The sequence below is a fragment of the Dermacentor variabilis genome, chromosome 9 (assembly GCF_050947875.1).
Source record: "Dermacentor variabilis isolate Ectoservices chromosome 9, ASM5094787v1, whole genome shotgun sequence".
Classification (NCBI taxonomy): Eukaryota; Metazoa; Arthropoda; class Arachnida; order Ixodida; family Ixodidae; genus Dermacentor; species Dermacentor variabilis.
In genome coordinates this window covers 140,137,027-140,155,872 of record NC_134576.1, presented here as the reverse complement: position 1 = coordinate 140,155,872, position 18,846 = coordinate 140,137,027, and the positions used below count along the sequence as shown (strand labels likewise).

General features: G+C 48.0%; 2 protein-coding genes across 5 annotated transcripts in view; one reads left to right on the top strand and one right to left on the bottom strand.

Annotated features, from left to right (window-relative positions):
* The first annotated feature begins 587 nt into the window (after window positions 1-587).
* Window positions 588-1,321, top strand: LOC142558218 (group XIIA secretory phospholipase A2-like). The gene has a single exon (XM_075670374.1). It carries the CDS (start codon window positions 665-667, stop codon window positions 1,136-1,138), a length of 474 nt encoding a protein of 157 aa, XP_075526489.1. The 5' UTR covers window positions 588-664; the 3' UTR covers window positions 1,139-1,321.
* A 7,051-nt stretch (window positions 1,322-8,372) lies between these two features.
* The window catches only part of LOC142557689 (uncharacterized), a 25,246-nt gene continuing 14,772 nt past the window's right edge, over window positions 8,373-18,846 (bottom strand). The window contains exons 1-6 of one of the 4 annotated variants that reach the window (XM_075669713.1): window positions 18,526-18,651; window positions 16,448-16,757; window positions 14,718-14,824; window positions 11,836-13,318; window positions 10,151-10,415; window positions 8,373-8,496 (exon numbers count right to left, since the gene is read on the bottom strand). In XM_075669713.1, the coding sequence (XP_075525828.1) occupies window positions 10,239-10,415; window positions 11,836-13,318; window positions 14,718-14,824; window positions 16,448-16,757; window positions 18,526-18,650 (2,202 nt within the window). In that variant the 5' untranslated portion in view covers window position 18,651 and the 3' untranslated portion in view covers window positions 8,373-8,496; window positions 10,151-10,238. Of the gene's footprint in view, window positions 8,497-10,150; window positions 10,416-11,835; window positions 13,319-14,717; window positions 14,825-16,447; window positions 16,758-18,525; window positions 18,658-18,846 lie in introns of those variants that run through there. The other 3 variants (XM_075669711.1, XM_075669712.1, XM_075669714.1) reach the window with 3 other exon arrangements.

Sequence of the window (18,846 nt, the reverse complement as noted above, 5' to 3'; positions counted from 1 at the left end):
TATTATTCGGCTAAAGGAATAAATGTTGACGATGTTTCCCCACATAAATCCCTCGCGAGGGCGGAGGCCATTGATTGGAGACAGCTCCAGACAGGAACCTTCCCCAACTGAAACCTACGCAGGAAAGTGTAGCCCCACCAGATACGCAGCTAACTGCCCAGGGTTCGGTCAAAAAGACCACGTTGTGTCACCCAGCATGGAGAATGCCAGCCAACTTATGACAGCAGCCCACAAAATTGTAAATCCAAGTTCGGAGCAATGGGAGGCACTGCTGGCCAGCGACCGCTCCGAGGATCAAATTGGTCTCGTGCAGCGACCACGAAGGGTAGCTGAGGCCCTGGACAAAGGGTCCCACCCCTACTAAACCCAGTAAAGAGTGTCCAAGAAGACCCGGCCGGACTACCACAATAGACCCTGTAAAGAGGTACCAAAAAATGTTTTGATGATGATAATGATGATTGACGAACGAGAAACGTTGCAAACGAAACAAGGAAGACTGTAACCAAGTGGCAATTCACGTGCCGTAATAGAGATCGTTGCCATCATCATCATTGTCATCATCGTCTTTGTCATCGTAATTGCGCGCGTTCGAGAAGCGACCTGCGAAGAAGAAGCGTGATCGTAAAACTAAAGAACGGGCAAACAAGCAAGCTGCCACGCTGCCATGTCTTCTTTCCACGCTACGCCGGTACACGGTCTCCTGCTCCTGGTGATCGTCTTGGGGTCATCCTCGATGGCTCGAGGTCGCGAAGGTGATGTCGCCGGGGGCCTCGACTGCAAGTTCCGCTGCCCACGGTCCCTGAAGCCCTCGCCTCGCGCCCAGTACAAGAGCTCTTCGAACGGCTGCGGCACCGAGGCCTTCCGGCTGCCGGCGTCGGCGCTGCCGCACCCGGACTTCGAGGCGTGCTGCAACGAGCACGACCTTTGCTACGACACGTGCCTGGCGGATAAGGGGCAATGCGACGCGGCCTTCGACGCGTGCATGCAGCGCATCTGCGACACCAAGGTGGTGGCCGGCAAGGACTCGTGCGTCTCGACGGCCAATCTGTTCATGAGCTTGACCAAGAACCTGGGCTGCGACCCCTTCATCAAGTCTCAGAAGCAAGCGTGTGTGTGCAAATCCGACGACGAACTGTAAGGCGCCAGCACTATCTGTGAAACCAGCCGCATGTGCGTGGTGTCCTGACTGGCACAGGGGATATCTAAAAGGTTCGCCATATGCGGACTTGAAGCAGGTTTAAAGGTGTGCATATATTATAGGAAGCACCCGGGGATAATGTGCGTTCTGTTTCCACATTTTAAACCGAAATAAATGAGTTTGTCTGGCTTTCGGTATTTAATGCGCTAGCCGTTTAGGATGCTTCACATACATACTTTCCAAGGATCTATCTATCTATCTATCTATCTATCTATCTATCAATCTATCTATCTATCTATCTATCTATCTATCTATCTATCTATCTATCTATCTATCTATCTATCTATCTATCTATCTATCTATCATCTAACGATTGCCCCACTTACCTTGATCACTGGGTAGACCCTGGTCGAATGGTTCGCGCATCAGGCTTCTGTGTTGATGTAACAGCGTTCGAAGCCAATCATCTGATCCAGGTTGCGGAAGGTTTTCCAAACACGGAGATTTCGTTTGGAGAAAGACAAAGAAACACTTGAAGAAAGTAAAATCAGATGCACGTCTTAGCTAGACAAGTACATGAGCATGAAACGTTACGAAAAATATGGATAAGATGAACTAAAACCATAATTAATATGCAAACATTACTTCTTGTGTTCATTTAGTTTCGCTTGCTATGCAATAGCCTGTATAGCTTAATTACGTGTTTCTATCCTGCTGCTCCACGCTTGTAAACGGAAGCAGAGAAACCACAAAGACAAAAGTGAAGGAAGAACCAGGTCAGGCAGTGAAGACAAGGACTTGTACACGAGTAAAAAAGAAAGAAAAATAAAAGCTTTGCGACAAGGTTAAGGAACGGCGGAGAAAATGCGGTACAACGCACACGAGTTCATTTCGGGGCACACAATTCAATCGTCAGCGCTATAATAAAGCTCTCTCTACTCGCATAATGTACTGGCTCTGGCTGGCTTCGAGGTCAGTGGACAGCACACTGCCCCCCCCCCTCCCCTTTCGGTCATAAAGTAATGTAATACCGGGGCTTCGACTCCGTGCCCCACCGCAATAAAGAGGAACATATTTCGCATTGAGCGCTCGAAGAGGGTCGGCTCACCGAAAAGTGGCCGCCGACCTGATTCCATTGCAATCGATGACCTCAAAGCGCACGAAGCGCGGAGCACGACGGCTGTCGAGGCAGCGCGCGCTGACGACGGCGTTTATTGAAATTGATCGTCATTGAACCCTTTGTCAGCTGCCACACGTGAACTCTCTCCCATACGCACACACACTTCTGAACAGCAGTGCTATTCGGGTCATGGAGTTTCCTACAAAAATTACTAAAGGAAACACCGGTGCTAGTGTCAACCATAGTTGCAAGTATAGCGGTTCAGCCATAATGGGAAAGATTGGAGGTACGTGGATTTGCCAAAACTTCGTTCTTTTGATTTCCAACGGCTTTGCGGCTCTGTTGGACGATCACTTTCGACAAAATATTGCGTTAGAAGTGCAACAATTCGCAATGAATATGCGCATGCGCAGACACTTATTGCCTTGTCATGTTTAGAAAAGTATGCCTTACTTGAAAATTCAGAAAAATATAGAACATAATATATGACGCCCCAAGAATTTCAGAAGCCGCAAGCACTATGATTAGGTGAATCTATGCACTGTCCATTGTTCCCATGGTAGTTGAGTGGTCGCAGCGCTGTTCCCTCTAATAAGTTTTGTAGGGAGCTCTATAGCTGTGGTCACGGGTTAAAAAACTGTATGCGGTACCAACGTACGTGCATTCTCAAAGTCATGCAAATGCACAAATCACCTCGCTTTTGTAGGCGGCTGTCACTTACTGTAGTTTACGGTTGCCTATGACCCTTTTAAATTGCATTATACTCAAGCTGGTACATTTCTTAATTTCCTAGTTCCTCTATGTTGTCTAGTGTTTTGTCAGCCAGGCTAACGCGTTCAATGTTTGGCAGTCACTGTCTCCGACAATGACAGGCAACTCCGTGCAGCGCTGGTAGAACCACATGAGAAAATACAGGATTCCTGTCCAAGAAAACATCCAGGACGCTTCACTCTGGGCGCTTCTGGCTTTCGAAATTCGAATAGTTATAACTGAGTGCTCTTACTCTTTCTTGAAATGATAACCGAAAACACATTGGGTTGATTTACACGCTGGTGCAGACCACAAGTTCCTTGAAGCTTCTGACTTTTTGAAGTATCGAAAACAACTCTTGATCAAGGGTATTCATATAGGTTACATAGGATGCGTTATTGAAACATTGGTCTAGTGCAGTTTCTCTTTTTGCATGTTTTCCGTTCTTTCGATTCTCACTGTACACTTCTTTTTCGAACGCATTACTAGTTGAACTCACTGGACACCCTTATCCGGGATGCCCTTTCTTCATTGTCTGTTTACGCTATGTGGCAGTAACAAGCAAAAAATCGAGTCCCTTCGTTTCCCCCTTTCTTTTTCGCTCATTACATGGCGAGAGTAGTGACATCAAAGCATCGGGCTCGTGAGTTAGCGTAAGGGCATATTGGCCAGTTACCGGCTCCTAAGTTCGAGAACAGTGCAGGGCTACTGAGCGTCAAAATTAATCACAATGCATGCTACATGTTATTTATTGCAGGCATCAATTGCAGCATATTGTAGTACATTGCACGCAATGCATGCATCACATGTGAAGCATGCCTGGCGACAGCAATCTGCTATGCTGTGGTCAACGCTACAGATCCAAAGCCACCCGTGCACGTGTAAAAGTCACTATCCAATATATCGACAAACTTCTAGGCATTTCTAAGGTATTAAATTGAAAACAAGGACGTCTTTATTGATGTACGAACATGTAGAGATTTATATGTTGTTCCTACCTGTTAATTTCCCCAATGCATGGTCGCAGCTCATTTATGTTTACCTAAAAATCGACGCTATTGCGTTAGTTGCTTCATATTGTTTTGCGTGGACAAGCGTCACGAAGATATGTCTTGTAGTGAAACACTGTGTACCTTGTGTCAAACGCCCGCTTTTTGGCCAATGACCCATAAAGGGCATGTGCCACGATTTTCAGGGAAGTATACAACAGCGTCAGTAGAACACCGCAAGCAGACATGGCTGCGGCTGTAAATGACTGATGTTTGCATTTCCACCACATGAACTAGGCAAGTATCCATGCTGACTATGCTGTTGTAAAATGAATGTGGATATATAAAGCACCTTCTTTGCGTACGATTATCAACGTCGATAACCCAAGGGTAAATCAGCACTTCTTTTTTTTACATCTGCTATTGCGAACTCATCCATTCCTTTTTCAATTATTGTTATTGTTAAACTACCCGGTTCTTGACCAATCCCCCAATGTGGGCATGGGAAACTAACATCTAGGATCTACATCTAGCTTGCCCGGCCGTTCTCTCTCTCCTATCTTTGACGTACAGGGGCTACTACTCGTCGTGGTGGCGTAGTGGCTTTGGTGTTTCGCTGCTAAGCCCGAGGTCGCGGAATCAAGTCCAGGCCGCGGCGGCCACATTTCGATGCGGGCGAAATGCAAGAAAACATCCGTGTGCCATTCAGTTGGTGCACGTTAAAAAACCTCAGGTGGTCAAAATTAATCCGGAGGCCCCCTCTACGGCGTGCCTCATATTCTCAACTTGGGTTTCGGCACGTAAAACCCCAGAATTTAAATTTAGAGGGGCGACTTTTAAGAAATCTGAACGTACACGCAAATAGATGTAATCTCAAGTTCTGCAAAGAGTGAGTAGAAGGTAGTCACTTAAAGAACATCTGGTAAAATCAGGGTCCGTAATTACAAAGTCGCAATAAACCTCGAAAACGCTGGCAGTCACAATATCTCCTTACGCGGTCTGCGGTGTGTGCAGACGCGTTTTTTTTTTTTTTTAGAAAATCCGCTCGATCGGCACACCGAAATATACAAGCTGACTAAAACTCTCCACAAGGTGAGAAGAGCAAACGAGTCATTTGAACCGTGGTTTTGTAAAATCTCTAAAGCAACAAACCTGAGAACCACGAGCGGGCGCACTATACCCTTTTGGTCTTCGGTGTGCGCAGGGATAATTTTCAGGATATATTCGCACGCACATATGCGAACGGATACAATGCATGCCTAAAACTGCACATATATCTAGTATAGAGCAAGTGAGTTAAATAGTGTCTGTCAGAATTATGGGGCCCGTAATTAACAAAGCGGCGAGAAACCCTAGAAAGTTAGAATGGCGCACCATCATTCGCCGTCTTCGGTGTGCGCAGCAAATATTTTTAGAGAATACACACATAAATTGCGCGTACACGAGCTGGCTTAAACTGAGAAAAATAGCAGACTATATTAATCTTTTGAACTGTGGTAGAATCTTGAATGTGATCATTAACATAGTTGCAAGGAAGCTCGAAAGCGCAGAACTCCGTCTTGAGAACCCATTTGATCCATGTATCACAATTAGTTGTATTCGTAAATAAGTTTACAAAGAAGCCTTCAAACTGGGAGGCTTCTTTCACATAAAGGTGAAGTTTTCTAGGATGGTTAAAAATGTGCAATAAACCTCGTGTGAGCGGGCGGACGCTTCACCTGACGTCGTATGACGACCTCAAAGCTTTTATATACAGACATTTCAAAGTTCTGCAGGCTTTCGTGATGTATGTGATGGCTCCAGTGTTAGCTAAAGAATAAGTACGAAGTCCTTCCGGACGTGTAGCAGTTCTACGGCTTGTACAATTTTTCACGGATATGCTCAAGATAATGGGTACCCCGCATGCAACGTGGCCTCGAAAAGGATGACTGTGCGTGCTTGCATCGCAAACCAAACGTTGCTTTCAAGCATCACTTAACGCTCAGCAGTGCAATACTCCACTGCGCCACACATGTAATAATCGCGACGACTTCGCACACATAAGCACGTGAGAAAGTTTCGTTAGTTTGTTAACTGGCTTTAGAAGCTCATTGACCATCTGGAAAGATGCATGCCTTGATTGGAAAGATGTTCTCGGACACTGGAGGAACAATGCTACTGCTTCGAACTTTGTCTTAAACAAATACAGTCGAATTTACTACATTAGCGTATTTCTTTTGTAAGAGTGTTGATTTTCCTTTGTTTTTCATTCATGCATTTAAGTGATTTTGTCATTTTTGAGCTCAAATTACTCATTGCCTTATTTTTTTCGTCGTTCTCCCGTTATTTTCTATCATGTACATTTATTTCATGTTTCACGTTACTCACGTGAAGTCTTTCTCTCTCTTCCCCGATTATAAAGGCCCGCAGTCATCGATAATTTGCTTCAAGACATTTAGGGGGCCGCAAAGTCTATTGGTGATGCCATTGACAGTACATCTCTGTAGCAATTCGGACGATAGTGCCTAGGACAACGGCATTATGCTCGTCATCGCGTCCTTGTTCTAACTTCACCGAACCTGTACGATGAAGCCCTACCTGTAGTAGCATAGCAGGCATCTTGCCACGCTTACGTCCCCCATTTCTCTTTAAAGGCTGTCTCTATCGCGCAGAGTGCGCCTACTGGTGACCCAACTGTAACGGTTTACAGCAGTCAGTGCAGTGGGCAGTGAGAGGAGCTCGTAAGGACTTGTTTGTTGGCTAGTTGGCTTTGGGTCATAGTGAACGTTCAGCAACGCTAAATGATGAGCGATAATACAAGAAGGCAACACATATTCTTGGTTTGTAGCGCGAAGTGACACACATACGCAGACGAGAAGAACACCAGGACAAGCGCTTACTCTCAAATAAATCTTTATTGAGTCTTGAATCTTTATTTATTTATTATATATATATATATATATATATATATATATATATATAATATTGACGCGTGTACTTGTCTTTATCGGGCGAGACGTTTCATCGCCAAAGGAATGTTATCGCGCAGCGCAGGACGCGCTTGCATGTGTCGCAAGTTTCTGGAATGTTATCGATGGTTCCATCCGCTGTCTCTTGTCGCCGAATTGTGTAATCTGATTGCATGTATGCGCGACGCGAACGGCGTAGAACTTTGTGGAGGAAGGCATGCGGGTCCCAGCGATTACTCTGGCCCATTCGACGACTGATCTATAAAAGCCGACGCGCTTGACCCGCTGATCACATTTTCGACGATCGCCGAGTGTGTTCGCCGCTACTGTTGTTCTTTGAGTATAGCCTGCTTTTGAGGGCACAAGTTTACCCAATAAAACCCCAGTTTCTATAATCACAGTTTGGCTGCCTTCTTCACCGTCACTGCCACGTGATCATGTGTGTGTGTGTGTGCGTGTGTGTGTGTGTGTGTGTGTGTGTGTGTGTGTGTGTGTGTGTGTGTGTGTGTGTGTGTGTGTGTGTGTGTGTGTGTGTGTGTGTGTGTGTGTGTGTGTGTGTGTGTGTGTGTGTGTGTGTGTGCGTGTATGTGTGCGTGCGTGTGAGTGTGTGCGTGTGTGTGTGTGTGTGTGATTGAAAATACCACAGCATACGAACATGACAAGGTCTAAAGACTATCAGTTAAACATATCAAGAGGTAGGGAAGCCATAATTTCAATTCAATTTCAATTTATTTTCCCATCTTACAGTACAGATGGAGGGAAACCAAACAACAAAATGTACTACTTGAGATTGGCACACGTGCTGAGAAGATATTCAAATTCGCTTTCTAAGAGAAATATTGATGCTTGGCTAACGCAAGTCTCTCCTAATCTTTTAAAGTAAAATGCCTCAATTATTTCGAGTGTGATTTGGCATTTGTGTTTTGCGTCTTGTTAGCGCTCGTCTTGTCTTGTAGTCTGTGTGTGTGTCACTTCGCGCTACAAACCAATATGTTACCGTACGAGCTCGCCCAACTTTGTATCATTTTGCAAAGCACACATGCATTGATATGTGTCAGTTTATTAGAGATGACATTTGCGAGAGTTGGTATAGTGGCATGGCGGAAAAACAGCACTTCACACGTACGAATAAAGGAGTAACACACGTCCGTGCAAAGTTGCGCTGTTTCTTGGCCGTGATGTGTGTCAGCGCCCGCGTATGTCACCTTCTTGTCGTGTCCTTCGTCTTTTTGCGCTGCTAGGCGTCCACCATTAGAGAAAAGTCTTTTCGTTTCGTTACAACTCATTCTTTTGAAAAAGAAGAAAACAAAACTCAATCTCAAGTTGGATTATCTGTTCCTTTTTCAAAAAAAAAGAAAGAACTCCAGGTCGTCCATGTGAGCGAACTGGTCTTTCTACAGAGAGTGCGACGATATTCTCTCATGCTTCGAGCTTCCAGCGACAAGCCGTACTGCGCCGTATATTGTTCTTAGGATCGACCTCCGCCTTCCTCGATGCAGCAAGCATATATCTTGAGCCACACTAGCACATGATCCGAGTGCGGGAGCAATCCTGCAAAAAGGAAAGATGCTCTTACTCAGCAGAAAAGAACGCACTGTCGACGGCAAAATATTAGCAAGCGAGAAACCTCCATTTCAATTCATTTCCGGCATGCGTCCTCTAAATGGCTCAAACATTGTTGATTGGTCAGCACCTGCTACAGTACACTGCAACTCTGAACTCTAGACAACATAGCCGCTTCTTAGCTTTCTTGCACGCCTATGGAGCACTCCAGAGACTTCTGACGCTTATAGCAAATCATGGTAGCGTAAATTCCTCGTGGCGTTCGCGTGAGCGACAAGAATCGTTTGCGCTTTCGTTGGCTTTACCGTCTGTTGTCATTGCATAGTTCCTCCATAGTTTCCGATTTTCTTGTTTGTTGCACAGCGAGCGTCTCGACACTGTCAGCCTTGTTGCCTTCAGATCGCATGTGAGCGCTTATTGGACAGTTCATCTCCCCGTCAGTTCCAAGCCTTATAGTTTCTGCCCCTCAGTTCGCGTAATATGTGACGCTTGTGGTTGAGAGTTTGCTTCGCATTCACCATCATGGTCCTGAGTGGCACTGACTAAGACTCCCAGGGGCAGATCTAGTATGCATGCACAAACACCCAAGAAAGTGGTAGGCAAAGAAGGAAAACACAGTAACCATATAATCCAGGGCGTTCGCTTTATGGAAGGTTACATATGTCCTCCTGTCATGGAAAGGTCAGGTGGTGGGCCCTAAAATTGGCGAATGTGTGCCACGAGGAGGGCCCATAGCGTCGGGCGCCGGCCCAGGGAGGAGTGGCCCAACTTACTCACGTGTCGAGGAAGAATGGGGGAAGGTGGTGGCGCGTGAGCATACAAGGGCATCAAAGCGCCCTAGGGCAATCCTAGTACTTGTGGACGGTGCTCGGATATTTCCCACAAATCTGGAATGTCGGATGACCTGCTCTGTGTTCGGCGTGATGAATGATGGCATAATTTGGTAATGTTTGTGTCTGAGGAGCCCGTCGGATAAGAGCGCCATCCGCCCATGAGAACGAATGAAGTGGAGGGCCATCGCCGTACCTTAGTTAGTCATGTTGCACGCGCAATATGAAAGACGTGAGTTCGACTCCCACCGGCGGCAAATTGCATGTTCCACATTCGTTTCCCTATTCTTTACTACTTCGATAATTCATTTTCCAACATGATCTTATACATTATTGTCTGTTGGCTTCATGTTCTTACTAACATCTTTGGAAGCTAAACGTTATGACCGTATTACCTGTCTGGTCGAACTAATTATTTACAAGGATAATGATGTCTTTAAACAAAACGTTTTATTTAATAAAAAATCCTTGGGTCGTGGAATAAATCTGGGGAATAAAGCGAGGGAGATGCTAGCGCAACTCCCACGTCAAAACTCACTCTGCCTTGATGTGCCAGTCAACAGTGCGACTCTTAGAGTCTGCGATCCTCCCATGATCAATCCGGAACCACTGAGGCACAGCGAACACATCAGGCAAGACGAGCAGGGCCCGCATAAGAAACGATAGCCTTTTAAAAGAGTTCCTGTGCTCGCCTTCCGCGAGTTGTGTTGCCTGCTGAATTCGCTGTGCCATGAGCCACCACAGACGCAAGCCATCCTGATCTACGTGGGGTGGCCACAGGCCACAGAGCCGCTGAGTCAACTAAGACTCACCTTTGGTCGATCGTCAGGGTTCCGTTACACTAGCGCAGCCGCACTCCTGGACGAAGGTCGACGACGACCGGAGCTAACGTTACTCTCGTCACGGAGCTTTTCGCTCCGGGAGGCTTGATGAATGAGCTGCCTGCACGTGCACGGTGCTGGTCGGCGCGCTGTTGGTCTCCTGCGCGATGGGCGTGATGATGCAGACAATCTCCAGTTGGCACATCCGCTGGCCGCCACGTTGAGGAGACGACGCCAGCCGCAGGCGAGCTGCTTTCTAGCCCGGCCCCGTCGGTAGGTGCACGGCGAGCACAGGAGAGAGGGTGAAGAGAGCAGGAGCAAGAACTTAACCCCGTATTCTCATACTGGCGTCACAGCGAACACGGACGATCGTGCGATCGTCCTCGCTTTCAAACCTGATTGAGCACGCTCACACTTGTTTGCACCGCGCTTGAAAAATTCGATTAATTAAATTATGGAGTTTTACGAGCCAAAATCACGATTTTAGCATGAAGCACGCCGTAGCGGGAGACTCCGGAATAATTTGGACCACCAGGGGTTCTTTAACGTGCACCTAAATCTAAGTACACGGGTGTTTTCGCATTTCCCCCTATCGAAATGCGGCCGCCGTGGCCGGGTTTCGATCCCGCGACCTCGTGCTTAGCAGCCTAAGTTTGATGCTGAAGACAAGTTCGCTGTAGATGAAATCTGCATATGCGATATGGGATCACCACAGATGTTATAATAATTGTCCTCCACAGTGGCAAGTGCATCTGTAGTTAAGTTCACCTTTATTGTGTAACATTTTACACCTGAAATTTTTATTTGCGCCTGATTCTAACACATCATTTCTGTCGCTGTCTGGTCACACTATAGGCTTTTGCACACTTAACACCCGAACACCATGAACATAAGCACGACCATCAACATAATATTGCGCAGTAAACGGACTGCGTCAAGTTAAGGTAATGCTAAGCTGTCCACGTCCATAAAACCCATTACAGATGTATACATGTTGGTGGAATAGGAAATGACGCGTTAAGGTGGAGATGCACGTAATAGCGATGCCTCCGGTACAACGAAAGGCACATAGGAAATATGGCTACTCCAAAAGTTGCAGCCTGTTAGTAATTTGTGGGATGCGAGCAAATCCTGCATCGAGTATCGTGCGGAATCGTACTAAACGTATGTCCTGCTTCGCGTGGAGAATGGCGTAAATTTATACTCAGAGACGAGGTAGAGAGGACGAGCGCCAAAATATCTACTTCGTCTATGACCCTTGTTGTGGCTTAGCGGCTATGGTGTTACGCTGCAAAGCAGGAGGTCACGATCAAATCCTGATCTTGGCGGCCGCATTTTGATGAGGACGAAATGCAAATGCGCCCGCGTGCCAATTGGGTGCGCCGTAAAGATCCCCGGGTGGTCAAAATTAATCCTCAGTCCTCCATACGGCGTGCCTCATAATCAGATCATGCATTTACAACCACAGAATTTTTTATTGCCTTTAATCTGGGCTCCGCTTCTAATGGGTATATGTTTCACCAACTAGTCCAACAAGGACTCCTAAGAAGGATTGATGCTTCGACTTAAAACTCGCTGGGGACCTCTCCGATGTGATTGCTGATATGACAATAGATACATGACGAATGGAACGGTTCTTACACACGTGTTCCGCGCTTTCAAGCCGCAATCCATACCATGTGAGGCGGCTGGCCATCGATGTTTCCACCGTAAGTAGTCTTGTAGAGCTCGAGCCTCCGCATAGCACTCTCTTCCGCAATGTGGTCGCTGTCGCTCTTGGCCCAGCGCCAGATGTGTTGAGAAGGGTAGTCCTCCCTGGCGCCCTGCTCCAGCGGTATCCCGCCATGCGGCAAGTGGTCATCGCCACGACAACGTACAGCACCTAGGCCGCCTCCATTGTCGTCGACGTCCTCGATGTTGAACAGCTCGGTCCCGGAACGCCCAGGATCAGACCAGCATGCACCCCTGGCAGTGCCTCTGAAACCTCGTGCCTGTTCTCGATCTTGCGTCTGAAAAACCGGAAATGTCAGCTCGGAAGGAGACTCCGTGCCTCCAGAGTCCAGCTGGATTTCGCCGGGACTCAAGCGGCCCGCGTCGTCCACCTGGAGCGAAGCTGCCTCGAAGGCTCCGTGGTCTTCTGGTAGTTCGTCGTGGGGGAGGAACGGCGGTTGTTGAAAGAAGAGTCCCGGAGACCGCGCCTCCGTGGATAGAAGCCGTCGTTCGTCGTCAGGAATAACCGACATTGAACGGCACAACGCTTCCGGAGAGCGATCTTCCGCGGACGCGAAGGCGACGACGCATAGATCCTCGACATCGCTCTCCACATCCTGCGGAGTGGAGAGCTCCGAATCGCTTTTGCTACTCGAGCAACAACTAGACTCGTCGTGCGCGCTGTCAGCGGAGACGAAATCGGACGACGCGTCAAAGTTCATCGCAGTATTGTTCCGATTGACGACGGCCTGGTAACTGGCTTTTCTGCAGACGGGCGCAGCGCATGCCTCAGGCTCGGAGCGGTACTCTTGATGTCGCTGAGGCTTCGGGTGCTTCCCTTTCTTCCGATGGGCCTCTTGACCCTCTTCGTCATCGGAAGCCGGGAAGAAGGTGAAGTCCCTGGAAGAGACGCGTCGGGCGGGACGACTCGCTCTCTGAACTGCCGGCGTGTCGGGAGGCGACGGATTCGCGCTCGCCGTCCGTCCACGCGACGGGTGCGCGTGATGTCGGCTGATGCTTCGCGCCCGGGTCGATCTCCTCATCGCCGCCGGACTCGACGGCCTCCGACGAAGGTCTTCGCCTCGAATCTCGCTCTGCACTGTGCTCACGCTGAGCAGCAGTGCCATCTCGCTTATTATCTTTGTTAACCTGTCCAGCGACGCATGCATTTCTTCGAGGGTCATCGCGGCCCTCGCGCCCTCCACGGACTCTTCGTCTTCCTGTATCTCTGGCTGTTCTTCCTGCTCCTGCTCATAATCATCATGATGATAGTAGCGGTGGCGATGCGCTGCTTCTCCATTCGTCTCTTCAGGGTCACGGTGTCTAGCTGGTGACTGGCTCCTCGACTCCGATTCGAAGGTCCAGGTAGGTGACTGTACCAGGCGCTTTCGCTTGACCGCTTTCACCTTTTCTTTAAAGCCGATAGCGCCAACTCTGGTCTTAGGGCTGCTGCAGAAAAGTCGAACAGGTCGACAACGTTTCGGTGCATTTGTTAATATGTGAATTCTCTGGTTAAGAGTTAAGATCGACTCATTGAATTCTTGCCCTCAGCTATGGCGAGTAAGTTCAGTTGTTTATGTGTATTCTACAACGCTTCTTCTTATGGTCCTTTCGGCTCACGATGCCCGCTGCAACTGAGTCTACTGGCATAAAACAGACGTTGTAAGGTTTCGAGATGGGTAACCTAAGATTTTTAGACTGAACCTTTTTTTAAATATTATTGTCATTTTAAGAAAGCTGCAGCAGCCAATTGGCGCTCTGCTAACCTTAAGCCCTCCCCCCCCCCCTTTCAGCGTTTTTACCGGCGTTTTCTGGCGTCTCGTCACCTGGCGTCGACGCTAAAGGGTGGCACGCTCATGTTCCTATGGGTGGGCAGCGCAACCCGGACGAAAGACGAGAGGAAGTACACAATACGAGCGCAGACTAACAAAGCTCGCCGCCGCCACCGGAAGCGGCTCGATGAGCGCAGACCAACCAGCGCTGGCCGGCGTGCCGCTCGTGTGGCTGGACGCTCTCCCTGGCGGCATTCATGCGACGACGACGCCGAGAGACGCAACGCCAGAAAACGGGTGGTGGTGGCGGTGGTAAACAGTTATTACTTGAGCCTTTTTTAGAACATTACTTGTGAGGGGACTCAGGAGCGCGTAGGGTGTCCGGGAGTTTGTGTCCCTCGGCGACCCTCAGAGCCCGGTCCACCAGCCGTGTTTGGTCGGCTGGGTTGGAGCTAGACACCGCGGTCTCCCATCCCTCGACATCCGTGAGTTGCCACTCAGAGGGTGGCATGAGCTCAGGGCATACGAACAGTATGTGACGGAAGTTGGCTCTAGGCTTGCCGCAGAGCGTACATTCCTGTCGATATAGGCCTGGATGAACCAGGGCGAGAAAAGCTGGAGAAAGGAACGTTTGTGCCTGAAACTGGCGCCAGGCAGTTTCTTGGAATTTCGTTAAGGATTTATATGGGGGAGGATATCTCAACCGCATTTCGCGGTAGTGCAGACCGCTGAATAGGGGGGGGCGACCTTTACTTCACTGAGCACTGAGACTCATCAGATGCTGCGGCGAAGCACGTGAGCTCGAAAACTCGCATCATATTGGTGCTTGCACATACCGTGGTGGCTTAGTGGTTACGGCGACGCTGCTGCTGAACCCGAGGGCGCTGCTCGACACTTAGCTTCCGTGCCTATCGCAGCCGGGAATCGAAGCAGCGACCATTGTGGCGGAATGCAAAACTTTCTCGCTAACGATGCTTTGGGCACATGTTAAATAACTAGGGTTTTTTGAAATTAAGCGGGAGCCATCCTCTATACTGCGCCTGTTAATCGCCCTTGCGTGATATTAGACAGCCCACCTGTGGTCTGGACTCCTCCACCGTTGGACGAGGCCATAGTGAGACGACGAGGGAAGAGCGCTCTGTCGCCCCGAAGCGACAACCGAAGGGCCAGCGTCAGTCCAAGACTGGAAGGAAAAGATATGCAAGTGGGACGTAAGTCACCTGTCAAACTTCTTTTCCGCTATACACGACGCGCACCGAACGAAGGCATGCAATGTAAACAAGCCCTCCGGGGCGGATCCTGTCCCTAAACAATAGTCGTCATCTATCGTGTTTGCCCCCGCTTCCTTGTTTGCAAAACTCTGCGCACGCAACTTTCCTGTCGAGAATGCTTTGACACTCTGGTAAAGCGCATGGCGTTCGTGACCTGGACATCTACAGGGCGCGCGGCGTTTAAGATAGGAAAGGCATGCGCGCAAGATGTCGATTATTGTTGGAGGCGAGATAAGCCCCAAAGGGTGCAAACTTTTCTCAGAGTTTACTGGGTTTGCACTGACGTTTGTTGCATGTTGCCGTACACCAGGCATGATGAAAACACGCTTGCGCTAATAAAAGTTTCCAGAATTCCTGCGCTGCCAAAGAAAGTTGCGTTTTCTTATTCCGATTTTTTAAACGCTAAGTTTGATTTCCTAGACGATAGTTGACGACATATTACACAAAAGGAGGTCAGAGTAAGCTTGAGGGTGCTTGGGAGCATCCGCGATGTAGTACGCAGCCACAGCTTTTCTTCAGTTGAGAAGGCTTCTCAGCGATACCGCGACTCTCGCGAACCTTAAATGAACCTTGAAGTGAACTGAAAGAGTTCCCTCTGTCACGCTGTTATTCAAAGGGCTGCAGGCATTGTATAAACTGCCAAACAATCAAAGCCTTAAGTATACAATGTGGATGAGAAAATTGTGATGAGAGTAAACGTGTGGCTGGTGAAATAACATTACGGCCGGAAAGATAATTGGAAAAATCGGGTTGAAACGCTAAGACAAATCTACTTCTACCACCAGCGCGGCCCTGCAGCTACGTCGATGTGACAGAGACGTCCATGTGCCGGGTTTTCAAGAAGCAATAGGGCCAAAAAAAAAAAGACTCCCGTGGTTATATATTTCCTTTAACCCATCGTACAAGTGAGGCAGTGTGAAACTTTCAATACGTGTGGATACTGTACAAACAGTAGTCAACCATGTACTCGCGGAAACCCTCAACTCCCAACCCTGCAAGAAACTCATAAACGGAATTCGCAACTGCCTATGCTTTCCAAGCATTTGCGAAGGCACCATTTTCTACCCTAATTTTTTTAAAGCATTCATCCGCTTCTGGGCTGCTCCTGCAGGTAACCTCACACCCACCGCGCCTTAGCTGCTTCCCTCATTCGGCTACTGTGCATCATTTTGCTCGGCCCGAGAAATGCTACCCGCAGCTCTGAGCAGAGAAACTTTGACCTCACAAGTCTCGGTGCGGCCGCTGTAAGCGTTGGCGGCAGCGAGTCGACAAACTAACGATACGTTTAGCCCACTGCTCCAAATTGCTTCTAGCAAAGTTGAGGTGTAATCCTTTTGTTTTTTCACTTCGTACTGAACTCGTCGCTTCTTTGCTGGATTCAGTATAGGAATAAAAGTGCACGACACGGCGCCGACACAGTGCAGTGCTGTTTATGTTTATTGATTCCTCCAAAGAATGAGCCAGTGATCCGACGAGCTTTGCGCTCACTTGTTTTATCTTTCCTGTGTTTCTATACGAACTGCAGCCGAGCTCACCTTCACTGACTGGGGCGAAGCATATCCCGATGCGGGAGTCTTGAATCCCTCGTCCGACTCATCGTCGGGCCGCCTCACGTAGTCCTCCGGGAACGCAAAACGGGCATCGCTGATGGAGGACCGCTGGTCCACCACGTCCTGACGCTCTGCGAACAGCACGACCTGTCTGATCTGCTCCAGGTTGGACAGACTGTAGGAGAAGGCGCCGCCCCGCTGAGCGTCGAGGATGGTGCGCTTCAGTTTCTCCCAGTGCGTCTGCGCCCGCCTGGCGTCGTACTGCTTCTTGCGGCGAGAACGATCCGCCTCGAGCCTAGGGAGCAAAATACGAGGCTCACTCCTGCAGCGGCAGCCAACGGCCGGGGAGAAATGACGTAGCTGCCGCCTACACCGTCACTGCCTCACTCGACGGGGTCAATTATGATGCACCGCGTGTTACTGAGCACGCCACACTTTATTTTTGTTTGTTTGTTTGTTTGTTTGTTTGTTTGTTTGTTTGTTTGTTTGTTTGTTTGTTTGTTTGTTTGTTTGTTTGTTTGTTTGTTTGTTTGTTTGTTTGTTTGTTTGTTTGTTTGCAGCGAACACGCTAGAAGTGCTCGAACACGTTATAAGTATGCGTGCTTTCCCGGTGCCCTGCATGATTTTTCACCGAGTTCATATTTCGAGGGCACGAGGGGCATCGTTAGGGGTGATGTGCGGAGAAAACTTCCAATTAGTCCATTCATTTTCGCATTTTTATTCGCTTTATGCGAGAGAAAATGCACCCACAAAATGGTGTGGATGAGGTGCACCGAATTAAGGGCCAGATGAAAATTACAATTGCTGCCTGTCTGTTTCTACTGAGTTTATATTGAGTTTCAAGAGATTCATTAATAATGGCCATTGCTTACGAAAGACCCCTTGGGCAAGTATTCTAAAGTGTTACGCGGCTGCTGTCCGCAATGTTTCTCAGTGCCTTGGGAGTACTGTACGTGACACAGACTTCAAACACAGTTTTCTTAATTATAAGCTCTGGAAATAATGGCTGAATACTCGCTTTTTCCACATTTTAAGCCTTTATAGGAAGCGCATAAGAGTCACTCCATATTTGGTGAAAATTGGGGGGCACGCAGTGTCTGATGTGAGTGCAATGTTCAATTTGTACGCGTGTATACAAGCGTGATACAAATGTTTTCCCGGTGCTCTAAGACAACGAAATGTAACAATTAAGTTATACTTGCAGGAACTGGGGTACAAAATTAGTCACATGCAGACAATGTCATAGAATGTTTGGCTTAGCTAAAAGTGAAATTTGGAGGACGCTTAAGCTTCGCCTTTAAGAGTGGAACGCGATAGCGTTGAAAGACCCCTTACTGCTTTTCATGCTTCCCAGCAACTGCACTTTATGCAACCGTAACGTTTACCGGGAAACGCTGGCTCGCGAACACCATGCATGAAGGCGAGCTTTCTGGTAGAAATGCGGCCTCTTGCGCGGGTCGATATCCTGTTATTGTTTCGCACTTCTAATATTTCAGTCTGAGAAGAACTAACATAAAGGGCATGCGCTGTCGGTGTTTTTCTTTTTCATTGCATTTGTTTGTGGGCTGCCGTTGTCAAAATTCCGAGGAATAACTTTGTAAAGAATGAAAGACAAGGTATGAGCAACTTTGGTGGTACAGGAGTGGTTGGGCATGCATGGTTTTGAATTTGGTTCGAAATTGTTTTTGCTGAAGCGACGTCCAACGCCGACGCCGGATTTTCTGCGACACGGGTGCCTTAACGCTATCGGGTTAAAATGACATTCATAATGCAACTGCTCGAGCTAAATAGCTTCGCTAGAAATTAGACTAATTCTGCAAAAGCATACAAATATCCTGTGTTTTCTTAACCGGAAAAGGAAGGGACTAATTATTCAAGGTTTTTATACGTGTTTCTGTTTACCTCTCAATGAGCGGTTTTATTATATAGCTATTCAATTTACCGGCATAAATGCAAGACTTAATTATTAGAGGAGTTACAAACATTCAGAGTACTATAAGCATGCAACCAGGCTACTACTCAAGTATAGCAGTAACGTCCCCCCAATACACCGATAATCTTACCTGATGGTTGGAAGAACGATTTCTTGTCGGAGCTTCTTTTCGTGTTGGCGTAAGAGAGGTGCGATGTCGAAGAAGTTTCCTTTTGGCTGCTCCTTGACATGGTTCCATGCCATTTGGATCAGCATCACAGGCCTGATAGATAAACCCTTTAGTGCAGTATCCATTAATGCGTATAGAAGCTGCTTATAGTCTAAAACGCAAAGTGGTCAAAGTAACTCCACTCTGCTAAAATAAACTTCAATTACACTCAAATCACGCTTGCAATCGGTTGAGATGTTAGCATTAAAGAATCCTCACTGCGCCGGTTCGGTGCGGAAAGGT